The sequence below is a fragment of the Dipodomys ordii genome, unplaced genomic scaffold, assembly GCF_000151885.1.
Source record: "Dipodomys ordii isolate 6190 unplaced genomic scaffold, Dord_2.0 Scaffold68, whole genome shotgun sequence".
Lineage (NCBI taxonomy): Eukaryota > Metazoa > Chordata > Mammalia > Rodentia > Heteromyidae > Dipodomys > Dipodomys ordii.
The window spans coordinates 4,013,844-4,033,448 of NW_012267284.1; the positions used below are offsets into that span (position 1 = coordinate 4,013,844).

General features: G+C 45.6%; 1 protein-coding gene across 1 annotated transcript in view; it reads left to right on the top strand.

Annotated features, from left to right (window-relative positions):
• Window positions 1-19,605, top strand: part of Sdk1 (sidekick cell adhesion molecule 1) — a 485,625-nt gene that overhangs the window by 296,289 nt on the left and 169,731 nt on the right. Inside the window, exons 14-16 of the mRNA XM_013023384.1 lie at window positions 7,035-7,182; window positions 7,880-8,020; window positions 15,008-15,189. Coding sequence (XP_012878838.1) covers window positions 7,035-7,182; window positions 7,880-8,020; window positions 15,008-15,189 — 471 coding nt within the window. The remainder of the gene's footprint in view (window positions 1-7,034; window positions 7,183-7,879; window positions 8,021-15,007; window positions 15,190-19,605) is intronic.

Below are 19,605 nucleotides of genomic sequence, written 5' to 3' on the forward strand. Positions count from 1 at the left end.
AGGCTGGGAAGGGATGTGAAGGGTAAACAAAGGAGGAGGCTGCAATGCTTGATAAGAAATGTACGCATTATCCTGCCCATGTAATTGTAACCCCTCTGTACAGTATGTTCACACAAAAAAAAATAAATTAAATTAAAAAAAAAGAATGTTCCAAATGTAAGGAGAGGGTCTGGTGAGCTTCAGAATTCACCATGGTATGTGATTCTAAGGAGACAGACATTAAGGGGGGCAGAGGGGAGCCACCAAAGCTCAGGCTACACAGAATTCTGTACTCCAAAATTACTTCTGTGTACCTGTATTATACATACAGTAGATCTGAGTCTCCCCAACTTAGAACTGCATGGAGCAGGTTACATTCTCATCACAAAATGACTGTGGGACTCATGAATACTGCTCACTAAAACACCATCTGACTTCATGCTCTTTTCCTCAAATACTGAGTATGCTCAATTCATTTTTACCATAACACCGCCTAATGTCTGCTCATGACATGCTTGCTGCCTTTCCACAAATCTAAAATGTTCTCTTTGTCATTTCAATTAAGCAAGTCACATTAACCCTGCTTTGGGAGCCATGTTTTCTGACAATTAAAGGCAGAGAGACACTCAGCAGATCACACAATTTCAACACAGCTGGTAACAGCGCGGGACTGGCTGAGAGCTCCTCCACACTACTGGAGCCACACATGTGCACAGGAATTATAAACTTTTGATTTTGAAATTTCTTTCCTTTTTTTGTGCCAGTCCTGGGGCTTGAACTCGGGGCCTGGCCACTGTCCCTGAGCTTTTTTGCTCAAGGCTGGCACTTTACCACTTGAGCCACAGCTCAACTTCTGGCTTTTTGCCACTTAGTTGGAGATAAGACTCTTACAGACTTTTCTGTGAGATTCTCAGATCTCAGCCTCCAGAGCAGCTATAGGTGGGAGCCACCCATACCCAGCTGAAATTTCTTTTCAGGTTTTAAATTTCGTTATTTTTTTACTGTGCTTTGTTAAGCCCACTTGTAAACCCAGTGTGCTGGTACACACCTGTAATCCCAGCAATGCAGAAAGCATAGATAGGAGAATTGGAGTCCAGGGCTGGCTCTGAGAAAAAGTGTACAGCCCTACCTGAAAAATAAATTTACAGAGTAAAAGAGGATGGAGACATGGTTCAACTGGTAGAGCATTTGCCTAACAAGTGTGAGGCCCTGAGTTCAAATTCCAGTACCATACCAGCAAATGTGTGTGTGTGTGTGTGTGTGTGTGTGTGTGTGTGTGTGTGAAGGGTCTGCAATAAAGTGGGTATGCTGTATATATAAATTTAAGATATAGCATCAACAAAATAATGTTTTACTTCCCAAATGGACAATTAAGGCAAAAAGGAAGTTACCCATGCTCTGTATGGCAATGTCATAAGGACAGGGTTTCTGCCTGTGCACCTTAGGAAAAGCTTTAAGTAGACCCAGAACTCTGGCTTTAACCACACTTAACTAAGGGCCTCATCTATTTCCTACGTTTTTCTTTTTGCTAAAGCACAATTATAGACATCCTTAATATTATCTAATACTCAGAACATATTTTCCTAGCTGCCTGAAAAGGGTTTTTCACGTTATTTTTTTTTTTGCAGTACTGGTGACTGAACCCAGAGCTAGGCAAGTTTTCTACCATTTGAGCTACCCATCCCTCCTCAGATCTTTATACTATATTTTATTTTGACATAGGGTCTTGCTCTGTAACCTAGGATGGATGTAAACTCTCCATTCTCTCACCTTTACTTCCTAAGTGGTTGGGATTACAGGTGTGTACTACTATTCCTGGCCTTCCATTTGATTTTCTTAAATCAGAATCCAAATAAAGATCTACCCAGTGCATTGTTTTGTCTTTTAACATCATTCAGTAGACAGAATCTGCCACCAGCCTCATCAGCCCTTCCATCTCTCTTGCTTGGGCAGGGCCGTCGTGTTTGATGCTTGTTCTGAGCACGCTCCCATGTCTTAGATTTACATCGTGTGGCTGTCACAACAATCCCTGCACCTTCTTCATTGCTTAGAAATTGGATTAGGTTCACATCCAATCTTCACGTTGTCTTCCTGAAGAGTGTCCATTCATGCATGCGCATGCATGCACATTGTGATCCTTAGATGCCCCTGGGTACCTCCCACTGCACAGTCGAGGCCTATGACATTCAGCCTGATCCATGAGTCTAGGTGCTGACGCTCTGTGCAGTACAGATGACATTGTTAAGGCTCAGGAGCCCTGGTTTCCTGGACTTGGAGAGAAGTGTCATGTCACCTCCCCAAGGCCTTCCCTGCTGCACACGGCTCCAAACATCAGGGGTTCATGATGGAGATGATCCTTGCAACACTTAAAAGGAAAATTCCTAAAAAAAAAAAAAAAATCCTTCCTCAGGTACCATTAATTGAGAAAAAAATGGTAATGTTTTTTAAACTTGGAAAAATGTGTCTAGCACTTTTCTAAAGACTAAAAAGCACCAGCATTTGAACCAACAGAGGATGTGATTAAGTCCTTGTGGATTGAACCTGACAGCTAAGAGGGAGATGAGTGACAGCCTGTGTGTGACAGAGGTTTGTAGTAGGACGCCTACCATTCCTACCTTCTAGATCAGAGGCCCGCAAGGAGTCCTTAGTCCCTGAGGGGGAGGTGGAAGATGGGAAACTTTTATGGGATAGTTCCCTTCACCAGGCACTTCCCCTCAATTCCAGCCCATTGATAAGCATCATGTTGTACACTTCTGTGAGCACTTAGCAGCAGAATCTTTAAAGGGATTTTGCTTATTGATTGTCAGGAACAGACTTACTATTTAAATTTTAACAGTTCTCAGCAAGCTTGCAATTCTGAAGCTTGTGAAGGAACAAATCCTTCCCAAACCACTGCGTGTCTTTTTTTTTCTAGCAAATCAGAGTGCCTGTGAGATGGATTGAGTTCATTTGTATTAGTTTTCAGTTTAATCTCTTTTTCTGCCAGATCTTTTATCTTCTAGTCGGGAGGGAAGAGAATAAGTAAAGGGTTCTGTAGGTATACCCAGAGGACTGAGCAGAGCCCAAGATGTGAAAATGAATAGGCCTTCTTGTCAGATCACAGTGGGCAATGGACCCTGTGACTCGAGTTCTGGACTTTATACCTCTGTTTATGCTCTGAGTGAACAAATGATTGAGGGTTACTGGGGGCAAAGGTTGGGAGGGATGCTTCAGAAAAAGTGGTGACCCAGTGTGGTTTTATGTTACTATAGAGGAATACCTGAGGCTGGGAAAGGTATGAAGAGAAAAGGTTTGTTTGGCTCATGATGCCACTGGCTGGAAAGTCGCAGCATGAGGCCAGCATCTGCCAATGCCCCTAGTTATATCCCAACGTGGCAGAGAAGTAGATGTGTGCAGAGAGGCCAGGAGAGATGGCATGCCTGCTTTGCCATGACCCGGCTCCAGGTAACAAGTCTAGTCTGGCAACAGCAACAAAAAAAAAAAAAAGTAATCTAGTCAGGCACCAGTAGCTTATGCCTGTAATCCTAGCTATTCAGGAAGCTAAGATCTGAGGACTGCAGTTGGAAGTCAGCCTGTACAGGAAAATCCATGAGACTCTTATCTCCAATTAACCACCAAAAAGCCAGAAGTAGAGCTAGTGGTAGAACGCTAGCCTAGAGTACAAAAGCTCAGAGACAGCACACTGAGTTCACACCACACACACACACAGAGAGAGAGAGAGAGAGAGAGAGAGAGAGAAAGTAATCTTTCTTAAAGTTCCTCACTGCTCTCAAAGTCACCACCACCACGTTTGCCCTAGGGACCCAGCCTCAACATGAGGCTCGGGGGGGGATGTCATGTTCAAACCAAGCAGACGGTGCCCTGAGGCTCCTCTGAGCCTCCTTCTAATGAATCTTTTTAGTCAATGGAGTAGGACAGCTGTCCTTTTCATTTTGTCCCTTCCTGCAACAGCTGTCACTCACTCTGACGGAGCCGGTGAGGCGTCCCCTTGTGGTTGCTGTGAGAACTGCAGGAAGGGAGGCATGCTGTTTATCAGTCAGGGCTCCAGGAGGAAGCAGGTGGCACACAGATGGAAACAATGAAGGACATTTTAGGAAGAGGACATTTATTTGCAGAGGTGCAGGTGGTGGGAACCCTGGTAACCCTGTCAGGTGATCTCTCAGCTGGCTGTGTCCAGGAGACTCCAAGAGGGTCTCTCCCCCCGGGAAAGCTCAGGGACCAAAGTAAGGAGCAGGTGGGGTGCAGGTCCACTGGAACAGAACTTCCCTGCATAAGTGTCTCCCCACAATGCCCACCTTGGGCCAGGCTTTCTAAGAGTTGCTCACAGGACACATTGCCTTATCTCATCCTTGTGTTATTCTCTTCATTTTCTCCTATTTTAATTTGATCTGTTTTGTAGTTGTAGGGTTTGAACTCAGAGTCTCACATTTGTTTACATGCACTCTGCCATTTGAGCCATGTCTCCAGCCTAGCATTTTGCTGGCTATCTTGAATCTGAAGTCTCACAGACTTTTGTGCCTGTACAGGTTCAAAAGCCATGATCCTCCAGATCTCAGCCTCCTGAGTAATTAGGATTACAGACACGTGCCTTCTGTACCTGATATGTTTCCAATTTTAATTGTGGTAAAAATACACAGAGCAAGCTTTACCAGCTCAGCTGGTTTTGAAGAGCACCTCAGCAATGCCAGGTATACTCACATTGTATGTCAACATGACCAACAACCAATTCCTGGACTCTTTCCGGCAAGACCTCCTGAGCCCAGGCAACCATGGCCCTGATTCCCCCTCCCTGAGCCTTTTCTACTTTCTTTCTGTGGATTTCATTGCCACCATTCCTCATGAGAGTGGAATCAAACTAGTAATATTTCTTTCTGTGACTGACCTATTTGACTCAGGATAATGACCCCTGAGTCCTTAGGGGTTCAGAATTCCTTTCTCTTTTAAAGCTGAGTAGTATTCCATTGTGTGGATACCACATTTCATTTGTCCATCTATCCACTTTTGGACACTTGGGTTGCTTCCACCTTTTGGCTACTGTGACAAAGCCACTAAGAACACTGTCCACAAATATCTCTCCATACCCCTGCATTTGTTCTTCTGATATAGACTCAGAGGTAGAATGGCTGGATGGTATGATGATGCTTTTTATAATTTTCCAAGGAACTTCCATACCATTTCCCACCATGACTGTGCCATTTTATTCTCCTTACAAACACCTGCTATGCTATTTTTTGTTTGTTGGCTACCAGCCATCCTAGTGGGTGCGAGGTACTTTGTCAGCGTGGTTGTAATGTGTTTCCCATTCTTATAGAAGTGCAAACTACCTCAAATGTCTCTAAGCAGAAGAGCTCATACTCCATGTGTTTTTCCTACCAGCTTCATTGCCTTTGGAATGACACCATTTCTGTGGCCACTTGCCCTGGCAAGGCAAACAAAGTGATCAACCTATAAGAAGTCTCTCCCACCTTCTGCATTGACAAGTGACTCTTGCCTTGCAAGGGAGCCTGGCCAGGTGGCCATAGGCTGTTTAATGGTGATGATGGGTGGCCACAGGAGTGGAGAAAGAATGCACAGGCTCTGTGTAGCTAATTAGGGATGCACACATCATGTTTTTAAAGGGAACATAAAGAAACAAGGGATCTTATCAATTGGCAGTTACTCATGTAACCAAAAATCAAGAGCCAAAAATGTAACACTACCCAGCTGGTAGTTTAGACTACATTTCCAGAAAGCCATTTTTGGAAGCAGCTTTATTTGAAATAATTCAAAAAGATTCTTTGTAGCCCAACTGGATTATCCTTTAAGAGCTGCCTAGCATGGTGTCAAGGAATCCAAGCTAGCAAATTCTGAATCAGGGAATCAACTGAGGTGGCCTTTGGGAATCTCCTTTTCCTTTTGGAGTATCTGGGGGCCACATCTGGAGGGCCTGGAAGGTGCCACAGCACTGGGTATACCCGAGGCACATGCTGTGGGCCTCTCACGGTGAGTCTTCAGATTTGTGGGGGAGTGTCTGGGATTCCATGGGAGGGGTAGGCAGATCACTGGTGTGTGCAGCAGAGCCCCCAATACCACAGGGGAAATCCTGTGCCCTGTCTACTGCCCAAATCCTGTGGAGGTGTAAGCCAGCAGGGTCTGAGTACTTGCAGCCCAGCCGGCCTCTCCCCACTCCTCTCCTCTTTTCACTCCCGGCCTACCAAGAGAACCAGGCATCACTGCATTCAGACTCAGAGCTGCCAGGGACGCCCGAGCCCCTGCCAGATCCCTTCCGCTCGACAAAACACTCAGGCTGCGATGCATGTGGAAAACTGTAAAACCGCTCACAAATGTGTCGGATGCCCGCAGAACCTTCCAAAGCCTGCCTTGCAGGCAGGAGCCCATTTGGCTGACAGAGCGGTTCTCACTCACCTGCTAGAAAGCCAGGCAGGAAGGGATTTCCAAAGGAGCTGTGAATTCCCCGGCATCTCCACTGGCAGAGCTGCACGGGGCTGTGGTGGTGATGGACTGCTACCCCACAGATGGGTCGCACGGTGCCCAGCCCATCTGTCTTACCACACTCATTTCCTCTTGTATTAAAATGTTAATGAATATAGTTTTTATTTATCATTCCCAGACTAGTGCAGCATCCTTTTCCAGGAGACAAATCTGCAATCTGTGTCTGACCATGTGAGCCCACACAGAACTTTTTTCCCATTTGCATATTGAACCCAGGAATAAGGAATGTTTTGGATCCTTTTTAATGGCCAGAGGCAAATTGAATTTAAAAAAAAAAAGAATAAGAACCTTTTACTTATTGATGACAGCAGAGAGGTAACAGGAAACATGCTAGGTTTGCAGTGGGAAACCTGAGTTTCATACCAGGCTCACTAGTTGCTAGCCAAGTGCCAGGCTCACTAGTTGCTAGCCTCATAACCGAGCCTCAATGTACACAACTGGCAAGTGGGTATAGCCTCCCCCTCCTCTCCTGGCACTATCTTGGAAAGCAAAGGAGACTATCCCCACTCCTTACAAGAACATGTGCTGATGTGGGTCTCGCTGTGTTTTCTCATCCTTATTAGACTCTCCATGGAAAGTACATCTGTCAAACGTTGGCCCAGAGGAGACCAGCGTCACCGTAAGCGGCCTGACTCCTGCTCGCACCTATCAGTTCAGAGTGTGTGCAGTGAATCAAGTGGGGAAAGGCCAGTACAGCACAGAGACGAGCAGGTGAGTGCAGCCACCCTCCCTCCACCGTGGCTGGGGCCACATGGGCACAGAGCCAAGCACACAGTTATGTTAGGTGGAAGCAAGGAATTGATGATTCCTTTGCAACATTGGTAGAAACTTGATCAGAAATGACAGTCCCACGGAGCCATGCATAGGACTCACTGACTTTTCCTTAAGCACTCAGAGTCAGGTATTTTGGATTTCTCCCCTGAGTTTCTGGCTGTGTCTACACAAACCGCTTATAGTGGGCATAGCCTGTGATAAACAGAATACTGAGAGCTGGCAGGGGTTCTGTGCTGGCTGGGCCTTCTCTCCACATGAAGGCCCTCAGGTGGAGGCCATGCACCATCTCACAGGATGTAAGTGGCCAGCAGGTATGTGGGGAGCTGGACCTTTCCCCCGCCCTGCCTCCCTGGGAATGGATGACCATTTTGGAAGTTCCAAGCAGACGTGACCCAGAGAAATGGCTCCAACCAATCTCTTCAGACACACCGCTCACCTCCCGTGCCTCCCATGCCTCCCTTGTCACTGGCCTAACTGATTTTCCAGGGTGCTGACCTCTGGTAACTGCTTCACACTTAGGGTGGTAACTGTTTCAGGCTTCCAGTCATCATCCGTGTGCCTTGCATGGTAAAGGCTGCCAACGTCCTTTGTTCCTGGCATTCATGTCTCTACCCAACCAATCCTTTATCATTAGGTTGATGTTACCTGAAGAACCTCCAAGTGCTCCCCCAAAAAATATCGTGGCCAGTGGGCGGACCAACCAGTCCATCATGGTGCAGTGGCAGCCACCCCCAGAGACAGAGCATAATGGAGTGCTGCGTGGCTACATCCTCAGGCAAGTAGCATCTCCAGATGGTCACTAGCTAGAGCCAGGTCACTAGCTGCAGCAAGGGAGACGCAGTTCAGGGGGTGACTGTAGGGAAGGAGTGGTGGAGACTGAGGCAAACTGGAGCTCAGAGATAATGTGACACCTGCACAGACCCCTGTGCGTGGTCACCTATGAAGTCTTCACACAGACTGGTATAGGCAGCAGCATCTTTGTTAAGGTACTGTGACTTAAACTCAGGTCATTATGCTTGCTAAGTAAGCTCTTTATCATTTCAGTTACAGTCAGCCCTCCTAGCTGTAGGCCAGCCTCACACTGGATCCTCCTGCCTCTGCCTCCTGCATAGCTAATATTATAGGAATGGGCCACCATGCCCAACTTGTTCTTTGAGATAGGGCACTAATTTTTTTGTCCTGGCTAGTATGTTTTTTTGGTTGGTTTTTTTTTTTTTGTATTGGTGCCCATCCTGGGGCTTGAACTCAGAGCTAGAGTGCTATCTTTGAGCTTTTGTGCTCATAGGCTAGTGCTTGACCCCTTAAGCCACAGTTCCACTTTCAGCTTTTTGATGATTCATTGGAGATGAGTCTCACACACTTTCCTTCCCAGGCTGGCTTTGAACCTCAGTCCTCAAATCTCAGCCTCCTGTGGCTAGGGTTATAGACGTGAGACACTGGCGCCCACCTTGGCTAGTCTTAAACCATAATCCTCCGAAATAGCTGGGATTATAGGCATAAATCACCATTCCTGGCCCAGTAGTTCCTTTTGATAGAGGAGGGATAATGAAAGTTGTACTCAAGAGTCTTGTGCTTGCCTTTTTTACTCTATTTTCTTTTTTCATTACTATCTCATATTTATGTCCTGGTCACCCTGTGATCTTCTTGTTTATACTTCCTGACATAGCTGGAATGGCAAGTGGTATTCTACTACCACTTTTATATTGATTGAGATGAGGGCGTCTCACAAATTTTCTTGCCTAGCTTGGAATCAAAACTTTCTTGCCTAGCTGCAATCCTCCCATTCTCTGCCTCCCAAGCAGCTAGGATTTCAGACTTGAGCCACCATACATGACAGAAGTTGCATTTTGACAGGAGATGGGAGGGGGAGCATTAGGGTAAGGGAGGAAGGTACACTAGTCATTATAAAGCCTCTAATTACTTATAAGTTTTCAACAGATGCATGCATTATTGAGCATAATCACAGCCTCAGCACTAATTGGATTTAGTTATCAACCAATTTTTGCCATGCTAACACATTGCTCAATTTTGCCAGATATTCTAGCATTTCAAGAAAATGGAACCTCACCTTTCGCACTAAAACCTCACAGTTTAGGTGTTGTTAGAAACAAAACTGGGTATTTTTTGTAACTCAGGGCCAGCCAGTTCTGCACATGTGTATGCCAAATCCACTGAAGGGTGGGCCATTTTCTATCCCTACCTTATGAGGGAAGATTGGATGCCAAAATAAAAGAACTTGGCCATGTCTGAGAGAGAGAGAAAAAAACTCCTTTGCCAAAGTTTTCGCTAATTTAAAAATTACACTGAATGTGATAATTGCAGTGATATGTTGACACAAATAAGAAAAGTAAAGGAAGATGAAAGGATAATTATTAAATCTCCTCTAATAGAGCGGACTGCTGCAGATGTATTGGTTAATTTTGTTGCCTTGATTGGGACAAGAACAGTATCCATTATACCCATCCTCCACACACCAACCCTAGGCTCACACAGAGCTCTGAGTTCCTGAGCAGCACGTGCTTGCTTAACAAAGTCCCAGAGCGGACACATGATTTATTTTTTTATTTTTTTCTCCTGTACCAGTCCTAGAGCTTGAACTCAGAGCCACAGTGCTCTCCCTTAGCTTTTTGCTCAAAACTAGTCCTCTACCACTGAGACCACAGCTCTACCTCTGACTTTTTTAGTGGCTAATTGGAGATAAGAATTTCACAGACTTTCTTGCCCAGACTGGCTTTGAACTTTGGTTCTCAGATCTCAGCTTCCTGAGTAGCTAGGGTTACAGGCCTGAGCCACCGGCTCCTGGCTTAGAAATGTAAGGAGCTGTAAAAGCGTTTTCTTTTTAAGTTTCTTTATTCTTGTATAAGAAGGATCATTCATTCCCAGCACATATGTACAGTAAGCCCATCATATTCACTGACTTATTATATGTGATTTTGACTAAGCACAGTCCCAAAAATACTGATAAATTTTTTAAGCAATCTTTTTTTATTTTTTTTGGTCAGTTGTGGGGCCTGAACTCTGGGCCTGGGCGCTGTCCCTCAGCTCTTCAGCTCAAGGCTAGCGCTCTACTACTTGAGCCACAGCGCCACTTCCAGCTTTTTCTGCTTATGTGATGCTGAGGATTCAAACCCAGGGCCTCATTCATACAAAGCAAGCACTCTACCACTGAGCCATCTTCCCAGCCCCAAAAATATTGATATTTCTAAGGGTTTAGAATTCTTGCACAACACACAGCTCAGTTAGTGTGGGAAGTGCTCCATCAGTTATGCACATTATCAGCAATTGTGTTTAAATTGTATGGGCTGCTGAGTGTTTTCATGCCCTGAATTTTACAGGAATCTGCCTCCCCAAAAGCCAGGTAAAGATTGTGGTAATCCTCTCAACCCAAAAAGGTCATTCAGTATAATTAGTTGATGTGGTAAAGGGAGATCTTGGGATCTGTTGATCTTTAGTGAAGTTGGATGGCTTTGTGGGAAAAACGAATCCCACATCCCCAGTACAAGCCTGGAACACAGTACAGCCCTAAGCTCTAAACATCCTGGACATTTTCCTCATGGAATTTCCTTGGACCTGCATACTACAGAAACCAGGCAGACTATTATACATAGCCATCCACATTTCAATTAAACGTCGGGGATCTCTAGCCAAGCACCAGTAGCTCACGCCTTTAATCCTAGCCATTCAAGAGGCTGAGTTCTGAGGATGGCATTTGAAGCCAGCCCAGCCAGAAAAGACTGAGACCCCCATCTCCAATTAACTACCAAAAAAGCTGGATTGGAAGCATGGCTCAAGTGATAGAGCACCAACCATGAGTGAAAAGAGAACATCAAGAATACAGGACCCTGTGTTCAACCTCACTACCAAAAATATACATACTAAAGTATACACACACACACACACACACACACACACACATACACACATACACAGAGTATGATCTATATCTGTATAGTATTTCCCTGTCACAACCTAGTCACTGACTGTTCTCTAGGTTTTCCTCAGGCTTTGTGGGTTCTCCTGTAAACATGAGCCAAATCATTGTCTGCCTGTAGTCGTTTAATACAGGCATCCCTGGGGTATAAGAACAACTAGTGTCAACACTCAGCCCTTTGTTTCTGCCCCTCATTGTACTTCCCCATTTAAAGAAAGTCAGAGAGGTTGAGAACCTTCCCTGCAGGCAGGCCCAGGACTGTGTTCCCGGTCTGTGACAGTCCCCGGTTGGCTTGACCTTCTTCCCCAGTCTCTTCTGCTTCATGCTCTTGGGTTTCTGCTCTTGGGCTGTGTGTTCCTGCTCAGCTTCCGCCAGCTCTTGTTCGTGCGCGTCAACTAATGGAAATAATTGGCTTGCCCCCTTGCAGCCGCTGCCTTGCCAGCACCCGGAGGAAGCTTCTCCAGGCTGCGGCTGTCAAAGCCAGCGCTGTAACAGTCTCCCACAGAACCCGGCTCGGGGCACCAGAGCTTAATAATAAAATCTCTCTGATGTTACGAGGCCACGTCAGAGACTGTGCATTTCTCTATTTGGTGGGATTACTACTGTTAAAGGATTTTCCATGATGGTGTCTGCCAAGTGGAGAGCTACAGAGGAGAGTGTCTGTGTTCTGGGGGGTTTAAATGAAGAAAGCCCTAAAAATCAGGGCTCTCTACACCCACGGCCTGTGCCTGTCGAAGTTTTCAGAAATTAAAGACCCATGCCAAAATGCATTCACTTGCAAACATTCACAGATAATCCTCTGGTCTGCAAATCAGCTCTGTTTGCAAGCAAGTACCCTCCAGGGCACCGTCCACTGTGTCAGAACCCAGGCACCACACATGGAAGAACCAGTGGAAATAAATCACCTTTGCAGCCCTGGCCATAACAAGTAGTTGGGATGCGTGCACAGTGATAAAATATTTATAATAATGGGCAGGGTGTTTCTCAGAGAGGAGCAGGGGGTTGTGTCCTTTAAAAACGATCTCCTGTTTATTTCTGTATAAAAAATCACCCTGCAATGGCTGAGCAGTCTCCAGGGCAACACAGACCCCCACAAAGAGGAGGAGGCCTACCCTCAAAATTAATTGTGACCTTCCTAGACATCCGGCGAGCACTGCCAAGCGCCCCAAGCCCTGGCCAGATGGACCGACCTGCCTGTTCCAGCAGCGAGCACAGCTCGTTCACAAGAAGCAAATTCAAGATTCGTTTTTCACTGTCGTGTAGCATGGCTTAGGAGAACACAGCCTCACAGAGGCTCTGTGCCTCAAGACTTCATAGTAGAAGAGCAACTTTTAAAACAAAGGAGGGCCATTTTACCTTTCACATCCATTATTTCCTTCCATTCTTGCCAGCAAAATGCTCCTCTTGCAATTCCCAGGGTAGGAAAGGTGGAAACAGGGTCCAGAAGGGTGAGGCATGTGCCTGATACCATCCAATTCACCATGACTAACAGACAGGAACCAGGCCCACCGCCTTGAGGGTGTTTCATAGCACCTGCTAAGAATTGCACCTGTCCCTGGCTGGCAGAGCTACAACACTAAACATTAGAGTCTGAGGCAAACTGGGGTTCAATAGCCTTCATTTCCCCCACAAAGCGCCCACCAGGTGAGCCACACTAAGGGCTGCCTGCTCTTCATAGACAAGAGACAGAGCCTATTAGTGACCTTTCCTCCTGTGCCTACTACCTGAGGGGAACAAGTGAAAAGAGAAAGAATTGACTTGGGCCTAAAGTTTTCAGAGGTTTTGGTGCTCAGGCCCTTAACTGCATTGCCTTTGGGCCCATAATAGGCAGAGCATCGTGGCAGAAGGATGATGAGGAGATGAGCTGCTCCCTTCATGGCATCCCAGAATTGGAGGTACAAAAGGAAGAAAACAGACACGTGTTCTCAAAGGCAAGCCCTGGGAACCCACTTTTCCAGTCACCTCATACATTGAACCACTGGAATCCACTAATACATGAATTTGTTGATTAGATCAGAGCCACCATGATCCAGTCATCTCCCAGTGATTGAACTCACAACTTGGAAGCAAACCTTCAACACATGATCCCTGAGGGAGGGAAGCATTTCCTATCCACACCATCACACATCAGGAGAGAGGCCTGGGGGCTTCATGCGCTCAGGTGCTATCTGCTCTCGAGCATTTGTGTTTCCTACCAAACAGTCCTTGCCAAGTACAAACAGCCTGTCACAAGCCAAGAGAAAGAAGGCTCTCAGAAAACTGATAATCATGAAAAAAAAACTTTTATGGCCCCCTCTCTACTTCCTCCATTAGGTTTTAGCTGTCCTTTGCTTTGGAAAGTTGTCTTCCATGGCAGCATCTGCATTTCTGGGTCTGCTTTTATTTTTTTTTCTAATCACAGCAGCCTTGGCAATGCCCAGGTCTCTTTGTACCTGTCTCAGCTACTTGTTTCCTGCTGTGGTGCTCTATCCTGGATGACAGGGCAGTCTCAGGGAGGGCCATAAAGCTAGTACGTTTGTTGCCACCAGTCTAGTTTGAGATCCTTCATTCCCTTCCCATTTATCACACAGAGCCACAGTTTTCTAAAGCCAAAAACTACTTCTGGATGTGATGTGTTGGAAAGCTTCTGGGTGACAAGGACATTATTACTTGTGCCGCACACATCCCTCATTTTACCCAGGGGGGCTGATCCAGAAAAGCTCGGTGAATTAACTGAGTTCAGTACATTAACTTCTATAAACCAAACCATGGAAAAAAACATTTACTAATCAACATAATGTGTTAAAAAATCCTTCCATAGTACAAAAAGCAATTTCCTAATTTATACATTTTGTAAGTACAGAGTTAAGTAAAGCATCTTTTTTAATAAGCACAACTTTTAAATTTCTGCTTTAGTAAACGGAAGAGCTTGCTACCCCAAGCACTCACAAAAGTCCTCCCAAAAAAAGCCATTTGTCATCTTTAGCAATGGACTAACAGTTTAGAAGTGTTAACACTTTTCAGAGTCATTTATTCTGGGACTGGAATATATTTGGACAAACCTAGAATTCCTGGGTAGAAGCTGAACTGAAAGACAACCCGCCGGGGCCAAGAGACCACATGTTGTTCACTTTGGGATTTCTCCCTACACTGCACTCAGAAAAGGAAAGCAGCTCTCAATTCCCAGTGAAAATCATGTTTCATATTTTGAGAACTGAGTCACTGCATTTCTGGACAAAGCAATACTTAACAAGCTAGAATTCAGAGCTAATGGGTAGTAGCACATACCTGTAATCTCAGCTACTCAGGAAGTAGAGGAAGGATTCCAGCCTCACCTTGGCCCTGGAAAACAGCATGAGGTCCTATATGAAAATAATAATAACAATAATATCTAAAGAACTAAAGCACAGAGGGTTGGGAATATGGCTCCAGGGGTAGAGTGCCTACCTAGCAAGCACAAAGCCTTGAGTTCAATCCCTGGTACTGCCAAATAAACAAATAGAATTGTTCTATAGCCATAATGCAACCGAAATGCTAGTTCCATTTTGCCCAGAGCTCGTAATCCTTGAAATTAAGAGAAATTAAGGGTGACAATGTTATCAGACATTTTGTATTCATATACTATTTGTAGAATGGGAACTTCTTTATACAACCACTTAAAGATAATAAAAAATTTTTCAAAGAAATTAAGAGAATAAGAATTTACAGTTGTTGAATTGAGAAACAGTGGTGTCTAAGTTGACCTCTTGGCTCTGCCCCTGTCCTTTACCTCCATTTCTTTCTTGCTGTGCAGAGCCTGGGTAGTCTCAGATTACATTGCTTTTTTGCTTCATGGCTTCCTTTCTGCTCCAGATACCGCCTGGCTGGTTTGCCTGGCGAACATCAACAGAAGAACATCACCAGCCCTGAGGTCAACTACTGCCTGGTGACAGATCTGATCATCTGGACCCAGTACGAAATCCAGGTGGCCGCCTACAATGGAGCTGGCCTGGGCGTCTTCAGCAGGGCTGTGGCAGAGTACACCTTACAGGGAGGTAAGCTTGCTTTCTAGGGCTTCAAGGCTGTGGGTAACTGGGTTGTTGAGGTTTTATCAGAGTATGTTAGAAATGAGACCAACCAGCCAGGTGCTGTTGCTTACGTCTGTAGTTCTAGCTACCCAGGAGGCTGAGATCTGAAGATGGAGATCTGAAGCCATCCTGAGCCAATAAGTCTAGGAGACTCGTTTCTCCAGTTGGCTAAGCATAAAGCCAGAAGTGGAGCTGTGGCACAAGTGGTAGAGCACCGGCCTTGAGAGGGAAGAATTAAAAAAAAAAAAACCTAAGGGAAAAGCATGAGGTCTTGAGTTTAAGCCCCAGTACTAGGGCACAAAAGAAAAAGGAGGAGGAAACGAAGCAGGAAGAATCAAAAGAAGTAAAAATGGGGCTGGGCATCAGTACAAAAGCCTGAAATCCTACCTACTGGGAGTAGAATTGGAAGATCATCATTTGAGACTGCCTTCCCTATCCAAAAAATATAACACATACTAAAGCAAAGAGGGGTGGCTTAAGTGGTAGAGTTCCTGCCTAGCAAGCATGAGGCCCTGACTTCAGTCTCCAATACTGCAACAAAAAGAGAAGAAAGGAATAAGAAAGAGAGAGGGAGGGGATAGGGAGGAAAGGTAGAGGATGCAAACCTCTAGGGAAGAAAGCCCATCATGGATGTGATTCCATCTCTATGCCTTCCCTAACCTGAAGTGGTGCTCTGTTTATAATGTCCCAGCTAGGTACTGAGGACAGAAAGTTTCTCCAATGCCCTTTGCTTGTACACAGATTCTTGACAGAGGGTCTCTGGATGTGAACTTTTCTAGATGGAGTGAGTGTTTTGCTGCCAAGCTAGCTGTGGAGTTCTGCAAGTGTCTTCCAGAGGGCAGGTGCTAGGTGTTTTAAGTGATAGGGTAATGGAATTCTCAACTCTTGCTTTTTAACTTTTTCAATTACACAAGCAAACTATTTCACTTAGTAGATAAGTAAGAATATTCTTCCCCTCTACCTCACCCCCACCCTGCAAAAGACCAGACAGATGTCTTAAATGCACAGTGTAGGACTGAAGCTTCTACGGCATCTAATGCCTCCCCCAGAAAGAGCTGACCATGATGGAGGAATTCTGCACCATCTGTGTTTCATTGTTGTTCTCCAGAGCAGTGAGAAATAGAATCTCACTCGATGCACACCTCACATGTATCCTGCAAACAACCCAACTCCTTGCCCAAGGAAGTCATTTTTCCACAAAAAAATCTAAAATCCCTTTCCATTTGGCGATTTATGCTCCGCTTCTGATTCACAGGTGTGATTTTATTTGCTTAGGCATTTTTATTGTTACCAGGCCTTGACCTTTTTCAAATGATAAGGTTTCCAACTGCCCACTTCTGTCCCCAAATCATGCCTGAGACCTAATGTTCCTTGATATTACATGCTGTTATTATCATCCCTTATTGATTGCCTGTCTGTTGTCATCCCCAAGTCCATAAATCCTCCCTTATAAATTAAGTGCAGCCAGTTCCGCCCGCGCAGCAACCAGCAGAGATATTAACACGCAGGACAGACATGGAAGTGCCCGTCCATCTGTAAGTAATCCTTGATTACTCAATGGAAGAGGAAAGGAGCTGGAAACCCAGACAATTAAAGCTATCTTTAATTAATCTATTTAACAAAACAACAATAAACTTAGAAAGACTGAAAATGACAAAGACTACTATTACAGATCCCTTATTACGGTCACCTGGGACACTCTCATTTTATGGTGCATTTGAAGACAAGGGAGGGAGAGAGAAGCAGATCTGAGCCCAACTGTGAAGGCCTTCAAGGAGTCAGCATTTGGCTTTTATGCTCTTGGCATTGGGAAGATGCTGGAGGTCTAACAGCTGTGTTGGGAGATGAATCTGAAGATGGGAGGGAGCAGAGGGGACAAGGGCAGCTCCCAACACAAAAGAACATTAATTTTGCCATAAGGTGATGGCTTGGCCCTGCTCTGAGGGTTGTGAGTGAGAAGGGCTTGAGATGTGTATCTGAGTGGCACAATGCCCCCTTTCAGAGCTGTTCATATGTGCCACTTTGGCTGTCCCCAAGACAGTGCTTGAGGCAGTTGGAAAGGTAGAGCCACTTGGTGAAGTGAATTCTCAGCTGTCTGTAACCACTTCAGGACAGTGTCTGTGCTGCTGGAAACAGGCCCCAATGACAAGTCTCTTAGACAAAATGGAGGCATGTCTGAGATGTTCTCACATCAGAAAAGCAGGCCATGGGCAGCTGGGCTGTAGTGGTAGATCTGAGATCGTCAGAGCATCAGGACCCTTTCTCTTCTTGCTTTGCCATTTTTAGTACTGACTTTAGTATTTGCCATATTTAGTATGATTTCATGGTCACTATCTGGCTACCACAGTGGCCAGCTCTCACATGCACATTGTAGAAGACAAGATGAAGGAAGGCACAGAAATGTGCTTCGTGGCCACATATGCCACCTTTTAGGACCTTTCTAGTAATCTCAAGTGCCACTGACTTCCTGCTTGCAATTCATGGAATCCTCCTGGTGTAGGAGAAGCTGGACACATGGTCCTTCAACTGGTTGTACTGCTGTCTATTTTTATAGGAGGCGGGGGAGGAGGGAGGGATGCTGATGGGGATAGATGCTGGTGGGGGGATGGATGGTGATAGGGAATGGATGGTGAGGGGGCATGGATGCTGGTGGGGGGAATGGATGTTGGTGGGGGTGCCTATAGTGTCTTCAAGGTGAGTTCAGCTGAAAGGTCTCACCCAGAGGCTGTTCACTTTCTACAAAGTGCCCTGAAGTTGGCTCTGGACTGGGGACTGTCTGGGCAGTGGCTGGGCTGAGCTCTTCACAGGGAACACAGGTAGCAGCTCTTGAACATTAGCCAAGTGCTAAGAAAACCTAGTGGCTAAGCAGGTCCTACAAGCTGTGAAGAGAACAAATAATGCCTATAGGTTAAAGGGGAAAGAATCATTTTTGAAAGTATTTGTCAGATCTATTTCAGCAGTCATTGGCATGTCTAGAAACATAAAGAGGCCCCCAGAAAGGCAAGAGAGACTCGGGACAGAGATGGAGGTTGAGCCAGCCTGACTTTCCTTCTCCCTTTAGCAGGTAGCAAGCAAGGTGTGACCCATCTTGGTCTTAATGGGGCTTTAAAGTGGAGCACCTGAGAAGTTGTGGGACAGCCAGGGAAGGACAAGCAGCTCACTGCTATCTCCCAGCATGGGGCTTGCCCATACAAGCCTCAAAGAGCTTACCAGTGATGCAGGACCCACCTGAGGGTGGGGTACACATGCTCCTTCTTTGGTGCCAGCAGCCCAGCACAGCAGCCACAGGAACTGTTTACTATAGTGTGTATGTGTGTGTGTGTGTGTGAGAGAGAGAGAGAGAGAGAGAGAGAATCAGTGAGTCAGTACTGGGCGCTCTCCTTTAGTTTTTTGCCCCAAACTGGCACTCTACTGCTAGGAGCCATAGTTCCACTTCTGAATTTTTAGTGGCTAACTGGTGATAAGAGTCTCACAGACTTTCCTGCCTGAGCTGGTTTCAAATGACAATCCTCAGATCTCAGCCCCCTGAGTAGCTAGGATTACAGATGTGAGCCACCAGTGCCAATTCTCTCTCTCTCTCTCTCTCTCTCTCTCTCTCTCTCTCTCTCTCTTTCTCACACACACACACACACACACACACACATATATTTTTTTTGAACCTCAAAAACATTTCCTCTGAGGAAACTCCTTAGAGAGATAGCAGGTTTTTTCAACCCTGGGTGCAACAAGGCATGACATTGCACCCTAAAGTAATTGAACCTAACTCCACACCCACCATATAAGTCCCAGGGTCAGCTTAAGCAGTGTTCTATCCAGTAGTATTAGAAATTCATGGCCATCCACCTGGCTGTGGCACACAGACATTGCCTGATACAGACTTTCTAACTTCTGGGACTTTTCCTGCTCCCCATCTTACCCTCCTCCCACCCCATTATCTTGTCTACCAATCCCACCTAATCGTTTTTATGAGGGGTATCTCTCTGACCTTCTTTGCCCGGAGGCATTTTAACAAGGACATATTAACTTACAAATCGAGCAGCACAACTCTAATTCAGTTTTAGCCAAGTGAACTTTCCAAGGGGTGAAAGGAAAGGTTGGCCCTGTCACACTGGAGCCCGCCTGTCAGATTTTCATCCTGATGCCCCAGAAAGGAAATGGAAAGTAACTTACATTTTACTCAAGACTCTTACAGTGCTTCCAGAAATCGATATGCTTTGGGTTCAAGAGGAAGGAAAAAATATTCCTTTAAGTGTAGAATATAGTTCTGCAAAGTAAATACCCACTGTAATTAGAAGTGTTTCTCTTCCTGCCATGTCTACCTCAGCAATTTTCTAATCGTAGGGCAGGAAAGGGAAAGGGAGAAAAGGGAAGGGAAGGGGAAGG